The sequence below is a fragment of the Pangasianodon hypophthalmus genome, chromosome 12 (genome assembly GCF_027358585.1).
Source record: "Pangasianodon hypophthalmus isolate fPanHyp1 chromosome 12, fPanHyp1.pri, whole genome shotgun sequence".
Classification (NCBI taxonomy): domain Eukaryota; kingdom Metazoa; phylum Chordata; class Actinopteri; order Siluriformes; family Pangasiidae; genus Pangasianodon; species Pangasianodon hypophthalmus.
In genome coordinates this window covers 16,157,844-16,184,400 of record NC_069721.1, presented here as the reverse complement: position 1 = coordinate 16,184,400, position 26,557 = coordinate 16,157,844, and the positions used below count along the sequence as shown (strand labels likewise).

The 26,557-nt window shown below is 35.9% G+C and overlaps 1 protein-coding gene across 2 annotated transcripts in view; it reads left to right on the top strand.

Annotated features, from left to right (window-relative positions):
* LOC113527785 (cadherin-12) overlaps positions 1 to 26,557 on the top strand; it is a 111,001-nt gene that overhangs the window by 29,511 nt on the left and 54,933 nt on the right. Inside the window, exon 2 of one of the 2 annotated variants that reach the window (XM_034309023.2) lies at positions 17,595 to 18,066. In XM_034309023.2, coding sequence (XP_034164914.1) covers positions 17,815 to 18,066 — 252 coding nt within the window. In that variant the 5' untranslated portion in view covers positions 17,595 to 17,814. Of the gene's footprint in view, positions 1 to 17,594; positions 18,067 to 26,557 lie in introns of those variants that run through there. The other variant, XM_053238754.1, reaches the window with a different exon arrangement.

Sequence of the window (26,557 nt, the reverse complement as noted above, 5' to 3'; positions counted from 1 at the left end):
CATCTGCTGTATATAACCGGGTTCTATGAGATTCAGAAATATATGCTCACAACTGTCCACTTTATGTTTTCTTTCTTTTTTTTTCTTGCCATAACCTCTTCCTTACCTAGGTTCACCTCCTCTCTCTACACGTTTCCTCTTTACACATGCCACATCCAGCCACATTAAGCCTTCTATGATTCACTGCTTGGCAAATAGCCCTACTTAGTAAAATAGCCACTTAGATATAACTTGTGAATTATGCATTTTAATTGATCAATAAAATTGATTTGTGTCAGATGTACAGATATAGTAATAGGGGTTACACAACACATATGATTTGAGGTACAATGTAGCCTGGATGAATTTACAGTATGCTGTATCTATCTACGTCATCAGTGACAGGCGAAGAGCTAAAAGCATGATCGGTTGAGGGTGTCTGTTGTATAAGGATGGATCAATTAAAATGGATTGATTTTAGTAGTTGGACCTGCTGGTAAGTCCTGTAGAGTATAATTAAAACCTGCATTTCCATTTCTACTGCACCCAATACTCTATGTTTGGGTACACTTTGAGCTGTAATACACTAGGCCCCAATTTTTATGCATTAGTGTCCCCTGGGCCCTAGGAATATAAACCTTTACTGAAGCAGGGAGGTGGCAATGCTACCCACTGCACCACCATGCCTCATGCACCATGCTTGTGACAGAAGACCATATCACATTTTTTTAATCATAAAAATCAGTAAACCAATTTCTTGCACAGCTCAATCCATGTTTCTATTGCTTTGAAAAAGATAACTATTTAAAATATTTAAAAAAGTATTAAAAGACCAGTGCTACAGATATTGTTGCAATCAGAGGTTGTTCCGGATATTTACATTCATAACAAACCGCCTGCCGAGTGTGTCAGAAAGTGATGTTGAAAGCAACCTCAGACGTGTCTGCAGTAACCTTAACGGCTTCTGCCCATGCTTCAATTTTTGACGTGTTGGGAATGAGATGTTGATTCATTAGATCAGATAGATAGAGAGAGAGAGAAAGAGAGAGAGAGAGAGAGAAAGAGCCAAGCTTGCCAAGGTCTATTTTCAAATAGAACCTGTGTTTAACAACCAGTGGAAAATGGCTGATTCACCCTCATCCCAAATTCCCTGCAAAACCAAGGTCAACTGGTCCATTTTAGGCTCACTGGGTGCGAGACCAACTATTTAATGCAATCAGGAGTGAATACAACTGTCCTTATGTAAAGTACTCAAGGGCAGAGCTGGTGCGACAAGGATCTATTTGGTTGAAAGCACCAAAACTTTCTGTCATTGTCAGTATTTAAGATAGTGAGTGGATAATTTGTAGCATTTTAGTACATTATGATAAAATAAATTCAACAATCAGCTTTGTGTTTCATGGTTGAAATAAATCTAAGAAAACATGGAAACAAAAAAAATCTTTCAATACATTCACACTCACAGATCAACAAACGGTTTTGGTGTTATAGGTACCCACTGACCTTAGTTCTCCTTCTTTACAACAAACTTTGGAGTAAATGAGATTCATATAAATACACAGTCAGCATTTTAATTAAAAGAGAAAGTCCTCATTTGCCTAACAGATGTTCATTTGTCTTATTTATTAAGTTCTTTAACTGATGTGTATACTACCCAGGCTGTGAAGAACCTGCACGCCTGACAGCTAAAGGAGGACAAAATTCAAATATGCTTACAACAAAACAGGATATATGTAGAATTTAAAGTTTCAATTTTGTCTCAGAGTCATAAAAGACAGACTATTACAGAAGTTGTCATAGAAGACAAACTATTATAGAAGTTAACTGAGTTATACAAATTATCACGCTTCATTTAAAAAGTATTCTGCAAAAAAAGAAAAAAAAAAACTCTCAGTGTTGAAGCAAGATGTCCATTGCTCACTTCATACTGTGCCACACTTTCATTTCAGCCAATCCTTCAAAACTGGTCTGAACCGGAAAAGAACGACTGAAGAAAGTAGAACTGGTCGATTATATATGGTGTCAATTTTGCTCTGGTGACTATCACACGGAGCAGATGACAAATCTTCAGTGGCATATCACTGTGTCTGTGCAGAAAAAGTACTCTTATCATGAGCTGATATCTCTGGCCACCAGTGCTTTGGTAGTCTGTCTAGTTCCATCCTTGAAGAAAATGATTTATTAATAGCATACTTTGCCAGAGAACTTCTACAGTCCTGCTTCTGTTTCAAATGAGTGGAAACATTTACAAGAACCAGGCTGTGGGTTTAAGAATCCTTAGAGCCTGTCAATTTTCTTTTCTCACCATATAAGATATGTTTAAAAACTATAGGACTTGAATGATTAAGGGAAATTAAAGACATAAATATAAACTATGAGCATAGGTTTGTCTCAGGGAAAAAAAAAGAAACAATATTGTTGTGTTTTGCTCAGAAATCTATAGTTGAATTAAAATGTGTTCAGTTTCTCTAAGACCAGTACTTCATGGTCATTACTCTTTGGAAGTTATAGAACACATTATGGTCTGTAAATAATGAAAGAAGTACGGTTTGGCTCTTGGAAATTCATTATCCCTTAGTGGAGACTTATTTTCTTTGTCGTGAAATTAAATCTTGCTTCTACCAAATGAAGTAAATGTGTACATTTTTTCCACCACTGCTTATCCTGCTTGACAAAATATGCTTATACTATTATCCATTTTCAGTACTATTAAGCTATAATTCATTTGTGGTAAAATGGTAAATCCATTTTGGAATTTAAATAATTAATCAGGCCTTTCTCTAAGTTAAAATTCGGCTCATTATTTATTCATAATGCTTATTGGACCATATTACATATAGTACACTACATAATTGCTCCTGGAGTTACTAAAAGTGTTTACTTTGAGTGGATTATTATATAAATTACAAAGTAAACAAATGTTCAAAGGAGTGGAAATAAGCTTTTTCCCCCTGTATTAAGGCCAGTCATACAGCTATTGTGTTAAACAGTGTAGTTGATCAAAATTTGCTCATTTATGAAAAAAAAAAATCATTCATTTTTGGTACTTTCTCTTCCACTATTAATACAGCACAAAGCAAATACATTTGTGTGTGTGTGTGTTTGTGTGTTTGTGTGTGTGTGTTTGTCTGTGTCTGTGTGTGTAGGTGGTTCAGCTGGAATGGAATGCTGTCTCATCTATTTTCAAACAGGTTCATATCAGTTGCCGAGGCTTGCACCATATATCTTAACTCAGAAGATTCATTCACATAGTGCTGTTTTTTTGTTCGTTTGTTTTGTTTTGTTTTTTTTTCCCCATCATGGTTCGTGTTTCTGTTATGCTGTATTGATTCGATATTAAAGCTTATCTTATGCAGAAGCACCACCTTAGACAATGTAGTGTTCATTAAAGTTTAATATTACTTAGAAGCACAATCAACCACCACAGTCATGTTAGCAGCATTGCTCTCTTCCCTTTTTAAGTCACATTAACTCCTGAAACGAATACATCATCTCAGCATTAAGTAGCCATATAGACAGCATGCATGCAAAAACTATGCAATAGAAGCAATGCAGAACCATAGAATGGGCAGCAGTCATAAGAGTGAACAGTGACACATAATGGAGGCACTATTATAGCAAACAACACAGGAAAAGAAAGCGAACCACTTAGCTTGTGGCATCCCAAGTGAGTTCAAAACACAGTGTGCTAACTGGTCTCTCTCTCTGATCCCTCTAATATGAATGTCCTAATGCAAATGAGACATGAATAATTGATCTAGATAGGAATACTGGTGAACACGTCGCATGTGTATGTGTGCATGTGCTTTCTGGTTGCCTATAGGAGACTTACCTGAATCAGTAAACCCATTCAAACCTCAAACTAATAGTGGAGATAACTGAAATCTATATATGCTTATAACAGAATGGTGTTACATTCTTGACTCTGAGTGTTCAGAAGGTTTTGATTAATTTTCTGTTAATCACCAGCTCTGACAGTAGTGCTGACTACAAGACATATCACAGCTTTATATTACCATGCTCATTCTAATGCATTTCTTTAATGAATCTAATGACTTATGGAGGGAATTTAAAGCCCTCCTGTTATCCTTAAATTTGCTAACATCTTTTATTCTTGGGGACCCCAGGAATTTAAACCTTCAGAATGTGATTTTTACCCAGGTTCATGTGTCAGGTACTTTGTTTCTTTGTTGACTACCTAAATAGTCCTTTAAATAAAACACAACCCCCCAACCCCCAACCACCCCATACATCTAGAATACCTGTTGAGCGACTATGGGAAAATATGCAAAATAACCATAACATCTAACTGATTGACCTAAAATTAGAAAGAAAGTTAGAAATCTTTTTTGATATTTTAATTCCTTTATATTATTTCTAAGTACAGATTTTGACGATATTAGCCGCACTAAGTCTACCCTGTGGTTCAAGTGTGGAGAGGGACCATAATAACTTTCCATTTTTGGAAGGCAGTGTGTCTGCTGGTAGTTGAGAGACAACAGGAGGGTCAAGACTAAGAGTCTCATTCTCATCAGAGGAGGATGCCTCATAATCAGGGTCCTCCTCAACATTATCCTCTGTCTCAAACACATTCTCCTCTATGTCATTTTCACTGTCAAAGAACTGTGACAAAACCTCATTGACAGAAAATCTCTGCTTAAAGCATAAAGAGAGAGCTCACAGTGCACCAAGAAAAATGGTTTAGAAGGCTGCTGTGCAAGTCTTTATATGTTTGATCCTACCCTATGTTGGGTGAACTATCAGTGGTTCTCGCAATACTACAGGTATGGTTATGTTAGGGCCCTAAAGCAGAGGGAAGTTTTCTGAAGATTATAAAATTGTATGTTATAGTGACCTCAATATCATCCAAAACAACCAAAACAAATGTCTGTAAAATTTTGATATTTCTTATATGTTTCATATAGCTAAAACAGCCTGGGGCCAAATTGACCCCAAAGAACACCGATGCTACAAAATGTGTACAAGACATTCAAAACATATCATCATGTTAATGTTATGTTTACCCAGTTGTCCCCATTAAATTAAGAAAAGGCATTAAATAAGAAGCAAAAAAAAAAAAAAAAAAAAAAAGATGTCAATCATGTATTTAGAGACATTAAACATTGAATGGGGTCAAACTGGCCCCAAAGATAATAGGAGGGTTAATGGTGGGTGCTCCACATAAACAGATGTGTAAAAAAAAAAAAAAAGATATGTGTAATTGTTTATATGGTGTATTGATATTGTAAGGAAACATTTGATATTGTAAGGAAACAAAGCATATTTGAAAGGAGTCTCCAGTGTCAGAGCTTTATAACGGTCAGAAGTAAAGCTGTAACTTGTTAGTGTTGGCAAATTGCTATGGTAAGAGGAATAAACCACTGTAGGATGTGCTATTACAAGAAAGAAACAACTTCAGAATAGTAACAGTAACTCCACTTCATGTTGCCCCCAACTCAGTGCCCAAATCACTGATTATGTTCACGTAACTGCATGTCCTGAAGTATTTTGTTCCTTACGTGATAGAGTGTATGTGTGAACCAACTGGAAATAACTGGCTGGATTGAGATAATAATTATGATTGAGAAATACATTATTTAAAGCTTAGTTTAAATATGTTTGAGAAATCCTTGAATGAAACTGAAATGGAGCTGAAAAACCCACATATTTTATTTAAATGGAAAGAAATGCACTTCCCAGCACACAATGCATTCTTTTCTAATAACTACTGCCTGATATCAGATCAGTTACTGTGGTCCTGTGTGTGTTATGTTTCATCATTGCTGCTTTTTTTTTTCAGGAAATAAGAACAAACATGATTTCACTTAATGGAGATGAACGTAACATTGTGAGAGAAATATTTGTCTTGGTGGTTGACTGAGAATTTAGCCTTTTAGTGTATATTCATAACAAAGGTTAGAGAAACACACTACTGCCCGTCTCTGCGTTATGGATCTGTCTGACCAAATGAGTGTGTGTATGTGTTGGGTCGGATGTGTGGGTGGCACTCATACTATCAGGTGAGCAATGGAAAGATTGATGGGTAGGCCAGCTGGAAGGAGAAAGGATGGACCTTTTTAGCGTGAGATGCCCATATCAGCACTATTCGAGAGCCTTCGCTGGCCAATATGAAATGCCAACATAGACAGGAACATGAGCATCAAGCAGACATCACATTTTTCAGCCTGACAAATGATACAAAGCAGTGAAGAACAAGAAACACAGCCTGAATTCCTGCAGTCGGATAAGTTCAGGAGCCCTGCAGGCATCTTTTATTACAGGAAAGGAAGCGAGGTGCTGTTCTAGAAGATCAATATTCTGCCAGTGTTATGTATCCACAAACTGTGTCCCATCAATGTGACTCCCTGCTCTTAAGTCGTAACATCAATACTAACCACATTTTAAACCTATTATGTGGTATTAACACTCACACACCCGCACGCAAACACATATGCACAATACGAATCATCCATATCCCAGAGGATGATTTGATAGATTGTGTCTCTTGCAAACCTTGTTTATTTAAGGGTGCATCTCATCATAAATGTTGCACTCATTTAACACTGGCCCTGGTCTCTGATTGGAAGTACTTCAACAAAATTCCCTTGGCCCCATTTTAACTCAACAGGCCACCTTCAGCCTTTATTGAATTTCCACAAAACAATAAAAGAAAGGAGGAGAGACAAAAAAAGAGAACATATCAGTGGTATCTAATATCCACGAGGTGCTTCCAGACATCTTGGTTGAGAGGGATAGTCAGAATTTGCATTTAGATTAGAGTTGTAATGAAAAAAATGAGCCAATAAATCTTGTGGCACTAAAACACACTAATATGCTTATTTGCCAAATCAAAATATGCACCTTAAACACTTGAACAGAATATATGTACAGTACAATTCACTTTGCAAAAGTACATGGAAGCAATACGAGTATGCATTTCTTCAGCATATTGATGGAATAGTGTCTGTGAAAATGAGTGTAATTATATTAAGAGAAGAGAAGATGAAGAAAATGTTCCAGAAAACGAGATGTTTATAACCTGTAAAAATGAGATGGAATCATTTTAATGATCCTTAATATTCCCTTATAACTTCTCAGGTGGGTGTCCTTCAAAGTGCATATTACAGCAGTTCACTGTGATTGAAATTGAGGCATTTGCAATATTCTCACCAGTACTTTACTATAAGAAAAAGCAATAGCTACTGACAGAGATACAGGAGACTAAAAATGTACAGATAGCTTTACAATGTCACAAAACGTTAGTCACTTTGTCCCCACCTGCAAGTTTAACAGGATTTACTTAGAAATACTTAGATAGTGATGTTTGGTTGTGTGTTAAGAGACATTCATATACAACTGATGCACACATGCTAATAAATAAAATGAATGAATTTAAAATGAATTTTAGGATCAACAGCTCCCCCAAAACCATATATATATATATATATATATATATATATATATATATATATATATATATGTTTATCACATAATAACATAAAAATTTTAAAGAAATAGATTATATATTATTAATTTTCACCTACCGACATGCACAGACTTTTAACACCTAAGCTAAGTAAGACTACATACCTTATCTCAAACTCATAAGTGCCAATCATCCAAGTGTCAGATAGCATCAGGGCATAGGCATCATGCTCCCATCTTTCTCCTCCTCCTCCTCCTCCTCCTCCTCCTCTTCCTCTTCCTCTAAAGCTGCTTCATGAATAACACTACCATGTTACATTGAGCCCTATTTAAGACTAATCATTAAGAGCTCTCAAATCAGCGCTCTGATGCCTTCATTTACTGCTGCGCCTTGAAAGTACAATTCAATCAACTTCTTTATCAGCTCCCTATGTATGAGCTTGTCACTGCTACAGAAGCTCAAAATGTGTTTTCTCATCACCCCCCAACCCCCATTTCATAATCCCACACTCCACCATAATCATGCAAATGGAGCCAGATCCTATTGAGACCTCAGTCGAAATGCAGGGTTTCTGAATGACGCTTTCATGTGTGTGTATTTTATGTATGACAATACAAGTTGAAGTAATAAGACAGATACATAGTAGCATCACCAGGGTTTATCTTAATCACAGAAAGTAATTAAGGAAACAGAACACCCTGTAGGAAGTGAAATACTTGTGATTAGCTGTGCCAGCTGACACACTACTGTCATTTGTCAAGTGCTCAAAGAGCTTCAGTGTTGTCTCCTTGAACATGTTGATTTTTCCTAATCAACTTCTTCATCGAACTCCTGTAAAGTGCTTTGCTTAATATGAGAATTGACAATCGGTTAAGATCTGGGGGCTATAAATTTAAAGCATTATAAAAGCAAAAGAAATATCTGTGATTGGGCATGATTAACTGGAATGTTATCTTTCCCAATCTGACAGGCTGTGTGTGAATTTTAACCCATCCTGAATTGTTCACTCAAGCTTCACGTTTTACCCTTTACTAGTGTCCAATTAACTGCCAAACCAGACTGTTCTTGGCAAGCAGTTGTTACTTTTGCAATATAATGACCATTGTAATAGTTTATGAACTGTATTCTTCACACCAAGCAAATGAACTTGTTAAAATCATGGCCAATTAGTGTAACAAAGTGGTCACACTGAAAGCTGCACCAAACTATTATTAATTAATTATTTATTATTTAAATGAAAATTATAAGTTGAAGAAATAATCATATTCTTATTCTTATACATGAAAATATTTTTTTCATTATTCTCTAAAAATTCTGTACCAATTATATATATATATATATATATATATATATATATATATATATATATATATATATATATATATATATATATATATATATATTATTGGTTAATGATAGTTAGCCACTGATGCTTGATCCCATATTCAGACACTGATCACTTGGCTCTACCTTCCATTTACACAAGGAATGGGAGTGATGTAGCTAACTGAAGAGCATTTGTTGGATATTTAGGTACAACACACATATGTTTAACAGGAATAGCAGGTGTCGTGTTAAAAGTATTAATTCATGAAATGATACATCACTTGAACAACTATGTTAGCTATCATGCTAGCAAGATAGGTACCTACTAACAAAGCTAGGTAATTTGGTTTCCTGATAAACAGGCTTTGAACTACATATGATTAATAAGGACACATTATTTGCATAGCTCTAACATCATCTGTCAAAAGACAAGACAATACGTCAGAATTTTGAGGTAATGTCAGAATTTTGAGGTAACTTTTTAGTATTTTGACATAAAGTCAGAGGTTTGTGATAATAATTAAGATCTTTTAGACAAGTCAGAATATTGAGGTTAGAATTCAGAATTTTGAGGTAGCTTCAAAAATTAGAAAATAAGTCAGAATTTTGAGATAAGTCAGAAATTTTGGGGTAACATGTCAGCATTTTGTGATAATACATCAGAATTTTAAGGTAACACCAGAAGTTTAAGATAATTAGCCAGACTTTTGAGATAATAAGTCAAAATTTTGACATCATTCTGCTGAAAACAAAAATGTGTTATGCATTTTTTTCCTTTTCTATCTGCCAGAATTGTGCTTTCATAATATGGGGTATTATATGACTGACATTAAAATTGCTGTAGTAGAATAGAGAGTAGAGACAGTTGCTTTTAAAAGTATTTCCATTAGGCAACATGTCATAAAATAACACAATGGTCATTTATTTGGAGAACACTCCCATGAGGGACTGGTTGCTTTTAACACAGCCTAATGAAGCGTTTCATTTAACAAGAAGGAATGTAGCAAATGAGAGAATTAGATAGGCAAGTGATTTATTGAACCAGAAGACTTCATTTCCTTCTTTCTAATGTTATCAACAAGGGCCATGTCACTCAAAGCTTGGTGGAAAATGTTAATAGTCAGAGCATGATTTGGTGTGAAATATAAATGAAATTTGTGGATATAATTTGCTGTAAAAGATCAGAACTTTATTTCCTTTTTTATACAGTATATCTATTAAACATCTAGTGCATAAATTCAAAACACAAGCACCATATAGAACTGCCATACCATCAATAGACTTTAATTGAAATAGATATTTTGAAAGTTGCATTTCTTTTTCATGCTGCTGCATTAAGATGCTTCCAGTGCTGCCTATAAACTAATAACTTCATTTCCATATTCTAAGCCTGACCGGATACCTTATACACCACAAAAGCACACTAGAATGAATGATTATGTGCTGCATTCAAATTTTGTCTTTTCCTGTGCTTACAGTTCTTCAATAAATACATGCAAATTAAACAGATAGATAGATAGATAGATAGATAGATAGATAGACAGATAGATAGATAGATAGACAGATAGATAGATAGATACGTACACACGTACGTACGTACATACGTACAAAAAATCCATCATACATCATCAGTGTGTTCACTGTTTTCCACAGTCTAAGTTAAAGAAGAAAGTCTCTTGTAAGCAGCTAGACAGTCCAAGATGCAGAGCTTAGCACTTATTTAACGGTTGTTCTTTAGTCTCACTTCCTCTGCTTTCCTTTTTTTTCTCAAAAAACATCCACAACAGGAGCCCTGAATCCACACATACTCTTCACATGCTTTCAGAATGACTTAAGACTTGGAAGAATCACATTTTTTTTTCCCATTTTCCTGTACTGTGAATCTTGAAACAGGTCTAGGCTTAAAAAATACTGACATATGACAAGCCAGAGGAAAATACATAATTCAGATGACAAAAGTACTTTTTTGAGCTGTCAAATAATTCTATTTGCTCATAATCACCAGGTTTGATTCATGCTTTGTCTGTTGCATCATAAGAGCTTGGTTTTCTGGCAGCAGATCCAGACGGGTCCCCATAGGAGCTTGTAGGCTTAGAACTCGTATACCCTCTTCTTTGCCTTAGGCCTTTTTTTGTCTGTGAGCTACGACTGGCTAACATAGGGGTAAAGGAGAGTTCACGTTCATTCACTTACAGACTTTTACTGTCATTGAGTAGGCCAAGTGACTGAGAATTGAGATTGAAAAAAGAAAAAAGGAAACGATAAATATAGGGATATTCGTTGAATTAATTATGGCTCTATAATGAATGACATAATTCATCTGCTTTTCAGTTTCCGCCAGCCTGTATTTGTAACCACATTTCAACCAGCATTTGCATAATGTCAGTGGAAAGGGCATGTGATCAAATTTGGATGTGAATATTCATGTTCAACAATGTACAATGGCCACCCTATTTAAAATGGAAAAGTCTGTTTGACAATTCCTTATTAAGCTTCGATTTCTGATGGCATGACCTCAATGTCTGGCTTTATCTACTCCAAAACAAAAACTTTATTTAAGTTTACAACGACCCAATTTACAATTAACTTTGCAGCTTACATCGTGGTTACGCAATTCTAGCGGATATCACTATTTTTTTGTAACTGTTGCCCCAAGTCTATACCATTCGAATCTGTACTTGAAAAGCCATACCAAAAATTACACACAGAGTGTGACTGGTTGGCAGCAAAAATGGAAGAATTGCTATTACTTTTTTTTTCAAAAATGTCAGAATAATATGAGTTAAGATGGATAACATGATTTTCAATATGACAGTTGAAAAATCAATTGTCAGTTTGACATTCAGAGGACTAGACAGAAATCACACAGGTGTGGAGTTTCTCATGTTCTCACCATGGTTTCCTCCAGGTTCTCTATTTTCCCAAAAAACATGCTTCTAGGTGGACTGACTACTTCAAATTGCCCCAATGTGTGAATATGTGCATGTGTGTGAGTGAGTGTGTGTGTGTGTGTGTGTGTGTGTGTGTGTGTGCGCGCATGCATGATGCCCTGAGATGTACTGGCATCCCACCCATTGTTCCTCGGATAGCCTTCAGATCCTCCACCACCCTGGTGCTTGCTGAAGATGAATGACTGAATGCAAAAAAAAATATGTCAGAAAGACTTTGCTTTCTTTTTGAAATGTGTCATGGAACTGTACACAGTTCTGCAAGAAAATCCAAATATAAATAGACATTTCACAAATAAATTTGAATTATTTCTAAAATTATGCAGCCACAGACGAAAACTAATTTGAAAGTAGATTACTGAATTGTTTTTTTCCTAATTAGCATTTGAATTTGAATAAAGTTTGGATTATACTGCCGTCGTGTTTAGGAAGATAAAAATATACCTAAATAGTGTAAAGCGTGGGTCCATGGATATTTCTAAAAATCTTTTATCCAGATCCTTTGTCATTATAAGCATCAAAAAAAAAATAATAATAATTTGTATAAGCAACAGCCATGCGCAGCTATTGTATGTGGTGTGCTGATTAATTTTGTTTGAGAAAAGAGGCAATGAAACATCTGGTTCTCTCTCTGGTGAATCAATGTCCCTCTGAATACTGCAATACCTTATTGCCAGTGCTATGAAGCAAAAAGGTGAATAAAATTAGTGTATGTAACCATTTAGCAAATATAGCCAAACATGACTTTTCACATGGAGACAGTCCTTGTGAGCCATTTTGTGATTGTCATTCCTGATTGCCTAAAGCTAGCCGCCACAGAACCTTGCCAGCCTGTATGCATCTGTTTCAGTGTTTAGTCTCTTTAAAAAGCAAATGCGCAACAGAACTATAAAACTCAAAATCCATTTACCGAAACCCATATTTCATTGTTGTTGGACAAAATGTAATTTGGAGAAGTAAACCTTCCTTGAAGTAAATAACTGTATGCCTTTCTTTACAAGATGATGTACGGGTAGTAGACTTGTCCATTAAAATTATTTTATTATTTTTTGGAGCAGGACTGGAAGGTGAGGAACAAAATGTGCCTGAGCATGAGCCAAAAAGATCTGACAAAGTGTGTTGCAATACAAAATGTTCGGGATGTGAACTGCAATGGTTAAATGAAAAGCTCAAGAGGATCTGGGATGTCTTCTGGGTAATCTTGGGTGAGCCTCTGCCCTGACACTGGCAATGCCAGGGAGAAAGGAATCCGCAGGGATGTAACTGTGAGAACCTTTGTGTGGGATGTTCCACTGAGGAAACAGTGTCCCTGCAGTGCTACAACCACTCACAGAACCTATTTACCCACCCATCTTTTATTCATGAGTCTGCACTTGATTATTTATTAAGCTTGGTCCAGTCTACATTTGCTGTTAGTCTGATTTAGTTCCTTTCTATCTAATATTACTTTGCAGTCCTGTCCTCATTTATAGCACTCTTTCTTTCTTTCTTTCTTTCGTAAACACTTAATCCACTCCGAAACTCCCTTAAATTTTTATTATTTCCTTTTGGTTACTGATGTTAAGGTTAGGGTTAGGCTTACTGTATATGTAGGCATACATCCTCAATATAAAAAAATAATTAATTAATGAAAGAAAGTCTGTTTTCCTCGACCAGACAAATGTTCCCACAGTGTCAAAACTGTCACTGACATTTGGTGTCTACCATGATATAAAAAAATGCCCCTCTACACACACATCCAAAAAAACCCTCCTCTTCATGCAGAATTATAAGTAGAACTCTCCACCAGATTAATCTCATCCGTCCTCCCTTACTTCCCTGCAATCTCAACTGCTTATCTGTTAATCAAGTTTACGACAGGCCTGACAACGAATAACTTTCATATCCCTCTTAATCTGAGCTGGCAGCTTGGCAAGCCATATGCTTGCTGATTATTGGGGGTGATGAGTTGAGGGAACACTATACCAATGCTGACACAATGCTCAGGGAATGCTGTCAGGCCACAGCTTCACATTATCAGAGGCCGACGTGTGGGTCAATGCAGCATACACTGAGTCTGACACATGCTAATGAACCCCTCTCATCAGGTATTCAGTGCAATATATGCCCAGGAAAAAAAATGACCATCAGACTGTTCAGCACTCTCAAGAAACCATGGAAGAAGTAATGCTGCATTATATCAGAGTAGGAAATACGCTGACCCTCACCATCACACAGATGACCTATGCAGTGACAACTTGTCTTGATTATGTATGCAGGTGGGGAGAGATGGGTGGAGGCTGATGAGTTTTGACTTTTAAGTAGCGCTTGTGGGAATAAATGAAACAAGATATGCTGCGTAACCTTGATAATCTCTTGTGTCTGTGTTCCATGTCAATGAAATTAACCAAAGACAATGGTGTCAATGAGATACTATAATCAAATTTGTGTACTGATGGTATATATTATTACACCAGTTGGGAGGTGAATGAGAACATGAATATTCAACATATTATCAAATTAACTGATGAAATCAAGAGGAAAAATCAGCTACAGTCCCATTACATACTGATCACTCCATTGACGTACTCAGAAAGTCTACCTGCTTTTTGAATTTAGCCTACTTGAAATAGACACTTAGTGAAAGACAACATAATTTGGAGAACGACTATTCTGAGGGGGCTCTCATCACTCAAAGCATCCTTAAATTAACACTTGAGAAGTGTCCAGTATTGCTGGAGTGATGAGCACTGTTAGATTAAGCCTCCTCAAAAATAAAGGGGAAACACCATATGCAATAGTGCTATTTCAGACAGACACTGACCAAATCAGCAACAGTGGCAGAAGAGAGAGAGAATTGTCCTGAGTAGATCAATCTTTCTGTCTAGAACAGTTCTTCACAGCTGCCAGTCTTAGACCCAGCAATTCGTCCCGCTCTACCGTTACTGATTCATGCAAATCATCTAATGATTTCCTTCACAAGATCAATCATTGCATCCTAAATGTCCAGATGTGGAATAATAAGTCCTGAGACAGTATGGTTTCAAACATGGTATTAACATTTGAATTACATTTGCTCAATTGGCTGGTGTTTTTATCTAAAGCACCATAGAAAGGATAAGTGATTTTCAAGATGCATTTGAAAATATAGATTGAGAACGTACAACTGAGAAGTTGAGGGTTTAGGGTCTTGATCAAGGACCCTAGGATCAGTAGCCATAAAAACCTTAAACCCTGAGTTACCACTTATTACTGTGAGCACTGCCCATTTTAACTACTTTATACTTAATTGAAAATTAATCCATTTGAAAAGTGGCACTTTTTTCCTTTCCTTTTCCAATTCTTTGGATTGCCTGCAGTTTAAAGTACTATAGCAACAGAGCCAATGTATTGTCATGACAAGCCAAGGGTACTGGTAGAGCCCTTCTTTTGCTCTTTAGGAACTCAGGAACCATTTTGTGTTGGCCACTATTTTGACCACTGACCACTGAAATTACATTGCCATGGAACTTGGAGGCCTTCCTTTTTAATTGAGTGAACATCAGAACATTTACTCAGATAGCATGGTAAATGTAATAAGATCCATATTTCACCAGCACTGGTCTAGTGAGATGAGTTTGACTCCAGGTCATCTCCATCTATACTGAACAGACTTGGCATCAACATTCCTGACAAACCCATCCCCTCCCCCAAATGGCTTTGGATAAACATTGCAAATATGATCTTTCGTTTCCAATGCGTCCAGTTAATGGAATACAGCATTACAGTTTGACTTGTGGGTTACTTTTTCACATTCAGCTGTAAGTGGTTATATGTGTCATTCACTATGTTGTGACTAAGTAGAATCACTCTGAATTGCACTGAACCACAGAAGCTTTATGGTATGTTTTCTTAAGGCATGCAAGTCAAAGAGCAATGGGATTCTGGGAGAGAAACAATGTGATTGCCATTTTAAAAACTGCTCACTGAAATGTAGCTTATGTTTTAAAAATAAATACAGTCATCAGTTTCATTGCTGTATTGTTATTATCCAGTTATGGGAGCAAGCTTCCCTGTGCTTGTGCTAGTAAATAGATATTTTGTTATATCCTTTTAGAGTGTATATAAGGGAATTCAATAATGTTCTCAAATATTTAATGGAATGATTTCATGTTCATTGAAATTGGCTGCAAAAATTAGGTTCCTAATATTGGCTGAAATGTAACGTTCTTTAAAAGGCTATTTTATATTGCTTGACTGGAGCCTCCAGATATCCAAGGTCAAATACACTTTCCATGTCTACCTCTAAACATGCAGGGATTTTTATAACTTGGCATGTTTTGGAGGGCAGCTGCATTTGGGCCTCAGCAGGCCACTTTCTTAAATGCCAGCATCTCCAGCTATCGTGGTCTAGCTGAGTCTGCTGGCAAGGCCATCTCGATGCGCTTAAACATTGCCAAAACCAGCACCATGCTGAAGCAGGTGGGGCTCAACACAGGCCACCTGATAAGCACATTGACCCAGACACGAAGAGCCAATGATCAATCATGCAGTCAATGAAGCGAACGCAAGAAGTGTGGAGCACCGAGGCATAGCAAAGCAATATTGGGTTGGCATCTGGACAAGGTTGGAGGTGTGAGACGAGTAACTTTCACTGGTGAAAAATAACAAAACAGCACTGGAACTCACTAATGAGATTTAGTGAAGAGGTACTTTGCTGATTTGTTACCTGTGTTCATTTGCATTTTTACAAAAATGAATCAAAAGTCTCTCGGATAATATAACCTCTCTCTACATTTGAAAAAAAAGTGTTTATGTAATAGCGCACAATTGTAAATTTATAAAGATTCATATATTCCTATATGGACAGTAATGTGATGCTTGGTATGGGTTTAGCTGTTATAGCTTTACTTACAAATAAATTTATATGCATTTCAATAAAAATATTTGTATAGGGTTTTTATGCATTTTGTATGAGGTCACAATAAAATCATGTTCATAAATTAGATCAGGTTGTTAATTTTGCACATATATTGTAAATTCATATTAACATGTTCACATCACGTTTGGGGAATTGTACAGATGTTCCTCACTCATTTTATTTCCTCAACAGTTTTGACAACAGGAAATGAAGAAAGGATTTTTATTTTGGAGCTAGCAGAGTCTAAAACAGTCTTATGTATTTTGTGATTGGTTATCTGATATATTTTCTCTGTGTTATATGTATGTTTTCTCAGTGAGTGTCTGAGACACTCACTTCCCATAACTAACTGCATGTTACATTTCTGTCAGACAAGGCCTAGTTTTGGCTTTTGATTTGTTTGTATGTTTCTTTCTTTTTCTCTTATATAGTACTAAATAAATTGTCATTTCAGATAAAGTAATTTGTGTAAGAGGGAAGTTATTTGAGATGTAATGATGTCTATTCAATTTTAAAGCAACCTGGTGTGTAGTAAACAGAATCTGTCTGATTAAATCTCCTTATTTCCATGGACAGGCCTATGATACATCTATAAAATATATTTTACAGCCGATGATGCTCAGCTATTTTATAACTGGGTGAGAATCCTGACGCATCAATTCTTTAAGCTGATATCTATGACAACCAGTTACTTAAAATGTAGCTGATTTAAATGAAGGTTCTATCTTCTGCCAAAGGAACAGATATTATTCCAGACCTGATGCAGTCATTTTGTGCATTCTCTTTATCACTATGTCAGAAATGCTGGAAGTACTGATAAGACCTGTCAATCATGAATATGTAATCACAAATTCTCTATCCCTAGGTGATAGGACTACAGCCATTAAACTATAATTCAAAGTGATTACACTTATCTGGGGTTGACATTGTTTTAAAAGGTAAAAGAGAAGAGTTAACAGTAAACAGTACACAGTAGCTCTTCCATTGACTTTCAGTTATATCAATATCATAACTGATTTATTTTGTTTTATTACAGGTGATGATTTCACAACCTGTCGACTGACTCACCAGCACTAAGAAGAGAACTTGAGGAACACCAGGATTTTTGCTTCATACCTGGTGCCTCCTTCACTCACTCTTCTCTTGTTCTCATTCATACGCCTCATTGTTCAGCCATCGTCCTGTGCCCTGGCTCTCTCATTTTCATCTCCTACTCTTCTTCGGACTTTAAAAAAAGGACTGTTCCGGACTGCCCAATGCTGAAGAGCAACAGTCTGCTGCTGTTCCTGTGCTTCCTGTTTGAGAAGAGCTCTCCTGCTCCTCTCCACTCTGTGCACCCAGCTCAGAACCAGAGCCGGCTGGGACTCAGTTGGCCCCATAGATCCATGTCTACAGTAGGAAACAGAGGAGAGAATGGAAGCTTTCAGAGGGTTAAGAGGGGATGGGTATGGAACCAGTTCTTTGTCCTGGAGGAATACATGGGATCTGACCCTCAGTATGTGGGCAAGGTAAGGAGAGATGATATTTCTGAAATATCAAATTGGACAAGGCGGGGCTGTAGTAGTAACCTGCATTCAAATGTAGTAAAGTGTTGAACTTTACATTTCTATTCCAATTTCTCTCCAAAGGCTTTATACAGTTCAATAGTCACATCAAGCATGGAAGTGACTATTGAACTGAATAATACCTTTAGAGCGCAAAAGGAAAGAAAAAAATCACAGTGGGAGACAGTGCAAAAAGGCTAGAAAAGATGTATCATGTGGAAAGTACAATGACGGCCAGGCTGTAGAGTAGTAGAGGTTAATAGAGAGACAGATACACAAAGAAACACTATTTTCTCTGTTGATTACACAAATATGTCACTACCAGTCTCTAAAGAGTGATTATTTTAAAATAATAGAAAACACAGACATTGTGCGTTTGTGGGCATGTATCCTTTTGTATTAATATTCTGGAAGCATAAAGACTAAAATCAATACGTATGCTGGCTTCTTGCCGACACTTTCATATCGACCTTGCATTATCATAGGGATGTTCCTTTGGGCTTTCTGGTGGGTGAACTAAAACTTGATCTTATATATGTCCATATTTCCAGTGTCTTTTCAAGTCAGTGAGTGCTGCTGACTTTACACAGTGTGGTCATGCTTAGAGATGCAGGTAGGCAGAATTAACCCAACAATATGATTATCTGTTAATACATCATCTCAAGCCACTACCTCCATCTATTCTTGAACCATATAGATACAGCGCCTTGCACAATTATTCACCCTCTTTAACTTTTCCACATTTTGTAGTGTTACAACCTGGAACTGAAATGGACTTAATTGGGGTTATACACTCACCGTCCACTTTATTAGGAACACCTGCAAACCTGCACATTCATGCAGTTATTGAATCAGCCAATCATGTGGCAGCAGCACAATGCATAAAATCATGCAGATACAGGTCAAGAACTTCAGTTAATTTTCACATCAATCATCAGAATGAGGAAAAGTGTGATCTCTGTGACTTTAACTGTGGCATGGTTGTTGGTGCCAGATGGGCTGGTTTGAGTATTTCAGAAACTGCTGACCTCCTGGGACTTTCACACACAACAGTCTCTGTTTACACAGAATGGTATGAAAAACAAAAAAAACATCCTGTGAGCGGAGGGTCTGCAGGCTGAAACACCTTGTTGATGACAAAGATCAGAGGAAAATGTTCAGACTGGTCTGAGCTGTCAGGATGTCTCCAGTAACTAAAATAAGCACTTTTTAAGACTCTGGTGAGCAGAAAGGCATATGAGAAAGCACAACACATCAAAACTTATAGATGGGCTACAATTCTCCTAACAGCCAAGAACAAGAATCTAATTGTCTTTCTAATCTTCAACTGTCCAGTTTGGGTCAGTCTGTGCCCATGATGATAGCCTCAGATTCTTGTTCTTGGCTGACAGGAGTGGAACCTGACGTGATCTTCTGCTGTTGTAGCCCATCCACCTCAAGGTTCAATGTTTTGTGCTTTTCTGCTCACCACAGTTGTAAAGAGTGATTATATGAGCTACTATGTCCTTCCTAGCAGCTTGAACCAATCTGGCCATTTTCCTCTGATCTCTCTTATCAACAAGGCTTTTCCACCCACAGAACTGTCACTTACCCAATGTTTTTTTTTTCTTTCTTACCATTCTGTGTAAACCCTAGAGACTGTTGTGTGTGAAAATCCCAGGAGATGAGCAGTTTCTGAAATACTCAAACCAGCCCATCCATCTAAAACCTCAGGGTGGATAAATACTTGTACAGGGCATGATATACAATATGTGAACTTTATAATGTCTTGTTCTGACTGACTTGTGGTCACTGTGGTCACTTTTTAAAAAGGAAAAAAGAAAACATCTAAGGAGGCTTAAGAGTACTGACAGTGAAATTTGGAGTGCCGTGGTTTTCCCAGGAATTATAGTTCCTCTGGCAGGTTTGCCCCTGTGCCACAGCGATCACTCTGAACACATGCCACTGTTTGTGGCCAACTCTGTGACTGTGTGAAAGCAGTGGAAGGAGGATGAGAGAGACTGTTTTCTTTTTTCTCCAAGTCACTTAATCCTAAGCCTTGGCCAGGACTTCATGGTAATGGACAGATTCTGGGCCATATACAATAGAAGAAATGCAGTCACTGAGCCCTGTTTAAGACAATCATAAATCATCTGCAGAAATGCCTGCCAAAACAAGTAAAAACAAGTGAGAAGAGGATTTGGAACAGCAGAATATACATATGGGCATTCGCATGAGATAATGCGGGTACTGGGGTAAGGTCTTATGTAAATATGTGTGTATATTTCTTGAATAAAGTATCTCTGTAGAATGGTGAAAGGGGTAAGGCATACTGAATATGTTTATGACTAATTCATCATAACTTAATAAGAGCAACGCTAGTCGCTCTTGCCAGGAACATAAATGGAGAAAGCTGGCCATTATTCCCAATAATGGCATTGCCATAGTGTAAATGATGTCATTTCTCTTCTCCTTTTGTGTGCATTAAAAGCCAGAATCATTGACTTGACATAAGTGATAGCCTTGGCATTTAATTTTTAATGCTATAAAAGAATTGCTTAGTGGCACTTTGCATTTGAATGAATAGTTATGAACATACATGTTTACATCATTTGTAAGCCATTTATTTAAAAAATCACATTACAGTGTGGTAATAGAATTCACCATGTAAGAAACAGATGAGGTTAAATCCTTTAGTATAAATTTCAAATCTGGGACTTTACATAATTCATTCTCCTGTTAGTTGCTCTTAAAAATGCATTAGCTGATTATAGCTTTGTTTTTTCTTTGTAGCTGCCACACACATCTGCAAAGCTTTTTAGTTAAAACATGGCAGAAGCATATATTTGTTTCTCTGCTAATCATTTTCTCTAAATTCATACAGGCACACTTGCTCTGCTAGTTATTCATGTCTGATAATTCCAGTTTGAGTGCTGTATCTGCTTCAGGCAATACTCAAGGCAAGATGGACTGACAACAATTTGCCAAAAACTGTCACACCACCCAAGTTGATAATTGTGATGAAGTTCACTTTTTTCATGATTAATTATAAGCTTATAAAAATTCATAAAATGCTGCTTTAATCTGTTGTGTATTCATTTCACATACAGTCTCACACATAGAGTAATTATTAACCAATACTTTTTTAATTAACATTTTGCTCTTATCTTTGCTTGGCACTGCTGGCTTCAAATTAACCATCAGAAAGGTCATCAGAAATGTATTCATCAATCAATCAGTCGATCGATCAATATTAAGTTCTTTCCCCGGTATTTTCTACATGACAAACTAACGTTTAATTACACATTTTTAAGCCCTATGCCCCAGTGTTCAGTTTTCACACTGACAGCTTCAGGCAATGCGACACAATAAAGCTTAACTTTATGCAAATGAGAATCCAAGATCCAAGCAATGTGGAAACCCTTATGGTTAATGGTCTTTTTATATTTTTTTCTTTTTTTTCTCCCACTGTAAAATGTTATCCTTGTTTAAAGGTTCCACACATTCATTTCCAGTCCCAGCAGTGATGCTCAGCAAAGAAGCCTATGGACTGTCTGATGTACCTAAATAGAATGGCTTTGTGTTTACTGTGCAAATAGCCAGCAGCAATCATGAAGAGCAAAATTTTAGTTTATTCAATTTATCACCAACGCGTTACTGAGTTTATATAAAAAGCATGTTCTTTTAGAATTTTAAACTTTATTGTAGCAGAATTCATCTGATTCATGGACAAATGGGTGTCATTGACGCACATGCTGGGCTTGCAAGTCATGTGGTAATATGATACTGTAATGTGGGTTTGTTCAAAATGTGGAAAAATTAATTATTACATATCAATTCTATTCAAAAAGTGTAACAGAAGAGGTGGGCTTGGTTAAATTATGTTGGTGTGTAACATGACATACAGAGCATTTGAGTGAAAGTTTGATATGTTGATATGTATCATATACTTGAGACAGAATGTTGATATTCATCAAATAGAAGGTGCTGCTAATAAGTTACATGTGAGCTCTTTCCTGTGGGACTGGGTCGTGATGGTTTACCCTGTGAGGGAGATACAAGCCACACTCATTTTAATCTAGTATGACATATACCTGGTTTATATATCTGTTTTCATTTCACAAACATATTTTCGTGAATAGTCTTTTACTTGTGTACCAGTAATCACCAACTAAATCCCAAATATCCTTCAGAGAACCTCATACTGCTTTCATGTGTAGCACCATGTGATAAATGGATGCACACATCCATCCAAAATACAGGGTTTAGATTTTTTTGGCAAGTTATGTCATGCCAAGTTGTTCAGTGGAAAAGCACTAACAGTCAACTCTCTTGTGGAATAAACTATTGTAGAATAAACTGCTTGAGTCAAAGACCTAACATGGTCTTCTCCTTTTACACGTGACCTCTAAGTCACTTTTTTGTTCCACATCTTTTATCGTATTCTCATATCATAGAGATCAGCATGAGGGTAAACCAACAGGCACATTATTATTTTGTGTCAACAACATACAGTACTGTGCAAAAGTTTTAGGCACCCTATTTTTTTAGTACAAACTTTGTGAGAGAGTTTTTATTTCATGACTTCTACATTATCGATTCAGTAAAAATAAATAAATAATAATTAAAAAAAATTAGATTTCCAAACATTAGTTTTCCAGCACAAAATGTTACAGAAAATTAAATATTACAAAAAAAATGTTTGTATGTCAGTAAAGAAAGCAGCAGATTATGTAAGAGACCATTTTTCAGACAAAAAACATAATGAAGGCTGCTGGGTTTTGCTGCAAAAATAAGAAGCAGTCAAAGTCTCCAGAAGAACTGTGGCTGGCTCTTCAAGATGCTCAGTAAAACCTACAGCTCATTTCCTTATAAAACTCCACAAATTGTAACTGTGACTACTATTTTTTTTTGAGCAAAGGGTCGTCACAAAAATATTGACTTTGTTTAATTTATTATTGTTTACTGCTCTTTCAACATTTCATTTCATTATTTTTGAGGGAATATTTGCTCTACAGCTTTTCTTTGCATGTGCCTAAGACTTTTGCACGATACTGTATGTCACTCATCCCATTCAATGAGGACACAGTTGAGAGTGATACAGAGACCCAGTAGTTTAAGAAAAGAAGATTTTCACTCTACCAAAGTATACTTTTTATCCATTAGTCCTTGTTCTTCACCTCTAAGCAAGGATGTGCGAAATGTGAATCTGGGCCTGTCATAACCTGCCATATTAATATGCTGACGGTCCATATGATGTTCTATATATACTTTAATTTGTTCACAATTTCTCACTGTCGGGTCTACTAAGCCAAGACAGCATGCAAATAAACCCTGACAACATAGACATGAAGGAGACAAAAACAGAATAATGCAATCTAAAGACACAAACACAGTGCAGTTCTCAGAAGAGTATAATAAGATGCAATAATTGAGTCCTAACAATCGATCAATAGCCTAATTATTGTTTAATATGTAAATAATACTTTTGCAATTATTATATAATTATTATTGATGAGTTTTTGCCACTACCTTTGTTACTACTTACGTGAGTCCATGAGTTCATGCATGCTGAGGGTTTAGTTCGAAAGTGTATAGAAGACAGTGTGTTTATTAGTGCCTATAGATATTCTGGATTAATACATGCAAACTTTGGCAACGCTTGTTTACTTCTCTTTGAGACACTGAGCAAGCATTGGGAAAAGTGCTCTCCTGGCATTTTTCCCCATCAGGGTGTCAAAGGCATAAACAAAGTAGAAAAAGAAATATGTGCTTTGCATTTATTCAACCTTCTTTTAGCCTTGGGATATTATTATGCTTACATTTTTGAACCATTGTGACATAAAGGAAACATTTTTGTCATGTCCATTTCCTTCAACATTTCACTTGGTCTTTTAGTGTGACAGTCCCCCCATTAAAACACTGTGGTCCAAATATGAGCTACAAGCCATCAGCAAAGTTTTTTTAAAATAAATACAGGCTGTCAGGATGAATAACTAAAGACTGTCAAGCAAATTTTATCACAGGCTCTTAATAGTCCATTCAAAATAACAGTTTAACCATGGAACAACTTTAATTTTGTATAATCATCCTTCAACAGAAATGGATCCACAACAAGAACACCCTAATGCCTGTGGACCTTATTCTGAGTTTATCACTAAGAACGACTTGCATGTGCTTTAATCCAGAAAAAGGATTGAACTGAAGAAGAAGATTTTTTTTTTAATGCTGTCAACTGCAATGAAACGTAATGTAAATAAACAAATAGAAAGACTAAAGCAATGATATATACAGTATATATACACAGTATATATACACATCTAATGAGAAGATGGCAAGCATTTAAATAAACACCTAATAGGAGGTTAGTATATTACCAATATAATGCTGCATGAATAGGTCTAGTTATAAATATCACATGCCACATAATATCACATATCATATAGCTTCCACTCTTGTTATTCGGCAGCTTTTAAAATAGGACTTAATCCAGCACATTTAGCACAATGAGCTAGAAATACACTAACAGAAAACTTAAAGCATGGGTGTAATATGCTGTATCATCTCAAATTGAATTTTTTTATTAAGATGTAGTTCATAATTTTTTTGACAAATTGTTAGGTCTCGAGATAAGCAATGTCTCAGATTAAGATGCTGTCTCATTTGGACTTTACAGGGACAATACGATTAATAAATTAATAATGACACATTTATTCATTTATAATATTGCTCTTGAATAGCATTCCTTTTAAAGATTGTATTTACAAAAATTTCAGCATGACTTTACGTTATGTTTATGTTTACATCAAACTGTCAGTGGTCCAGTGGCACTGGACTTGATGCTGCTTCGAACTCAATCTAACATTTATTGCTGAGAAATAATTTAAAACACTGTAACAAAAAATATACATTTGCTACCCCACTCCCAAATAAATGAAGAGCAGATGTAGCTAGCTAAATAAGGTAGCCCCATATGCTGGCATAAATACGGCTATTTCTCACACATTGCTTTCCTGTTTTCCCACTTGATCACTAGATCCCTATTAAATCTATAAAAACCACCTCTTTCACCACCTATAGTCACAGTAATAACTATAGGTAGTCTTTCAAATCTTAGCTAAGTTCAAATGTTCAGAATGAGATTAACCTATTTACTCTAGCTTATGAGCAAACCTATTTACGCACAACAGTTTCTTAAAATAATAGTAATGAGAAACAATATTAATTTACTCAATTGCACTAATGAGCACCCAAAACATGACAAAGTCGCTTAGAATGTCACATGAAAACTTGGTACCACTTTCAGCCTGACAACAGGGCAAGTTAATAAAAAAAATAATAATTTCCTGAAATGATATATGGATATCTTAAATGCAAAGTAGTCTACTTTCATCCGTGTGGTATTTCTATATCTAGAGGAAATGGATGAGCATGATGGCCCCGTAAATTGCTTTCAAAAAGTAGTGAATCTCATTTTCATACATGTGCAAATGGGTCTCTAGTTAAGGCAAATGATTCTTCACTGTCCAAAAAATGAAGTAACATGCAAAGCAATATTTATGAAGTGTTATAATTGTGTTACAATTTTATTATAGAAATTGACATAATTTTATTATCTGCAATGTAACACACCTTTAAAAATTGTATGAATTACTTTTGAATATTGCTTTGCATACCACTTTACTATATGGACAGTAAATGACACATGCCTATGTTATGAATATGATGAATATGATGTTTGGCTTTACTTTAGAAAGAACTTGTTTGTATAGTTTAGTCAGCAAAACATGGTCACATACACTGTTGAGGCAACGGGGCCTTGAAGTCAGGTCATTATAAGTATAGTTCAGTCAGCAAAATATGGTCACATACATTGTTGAGGCATCGGGGCCTCAAAGTCAGGTCATTTCTGTCTGATGAAATATGGAGAGTTTAGATGAAAAAAATATTATATATGCAGGGTTGTATTTACAAAAAATAAAATGACATAGTAGTGCACCTTAAGGTCATACTGAATATGGATACTTCATGAATTTTAATATAAAGATTCACAGATACCTTATAAAGTGTTTTGTTTTATCGATTTGTGATAAATTTCTTATAAAGTATTACTGCAGACTCGTGTGTGTGTGTGTGTGTGTGTGAGAGAGAGAGAGAGAGAGAGTAGTATATCAGTATATCAGACAGTATATCAGACAATTAAGATTGTATAAATAATCACACGATAATAAATCAACTTTAATGAACCATTTATGATAATTAGTAGGCTATAAATTATATAACTTAAACTGTAATACATCATTATATAAAACATATTTACTAATACCAATAAAGAATTAAATTAACTTGACAAACTTCTTACAGTGACTACTTATGAATTATTTAATATAATTAAATAAAATCTTTAATTAATGAGCTATTTATTAATTGTTTATATTTTATTACCAAAGCTTAAAATGTTATTATCTTTTATACT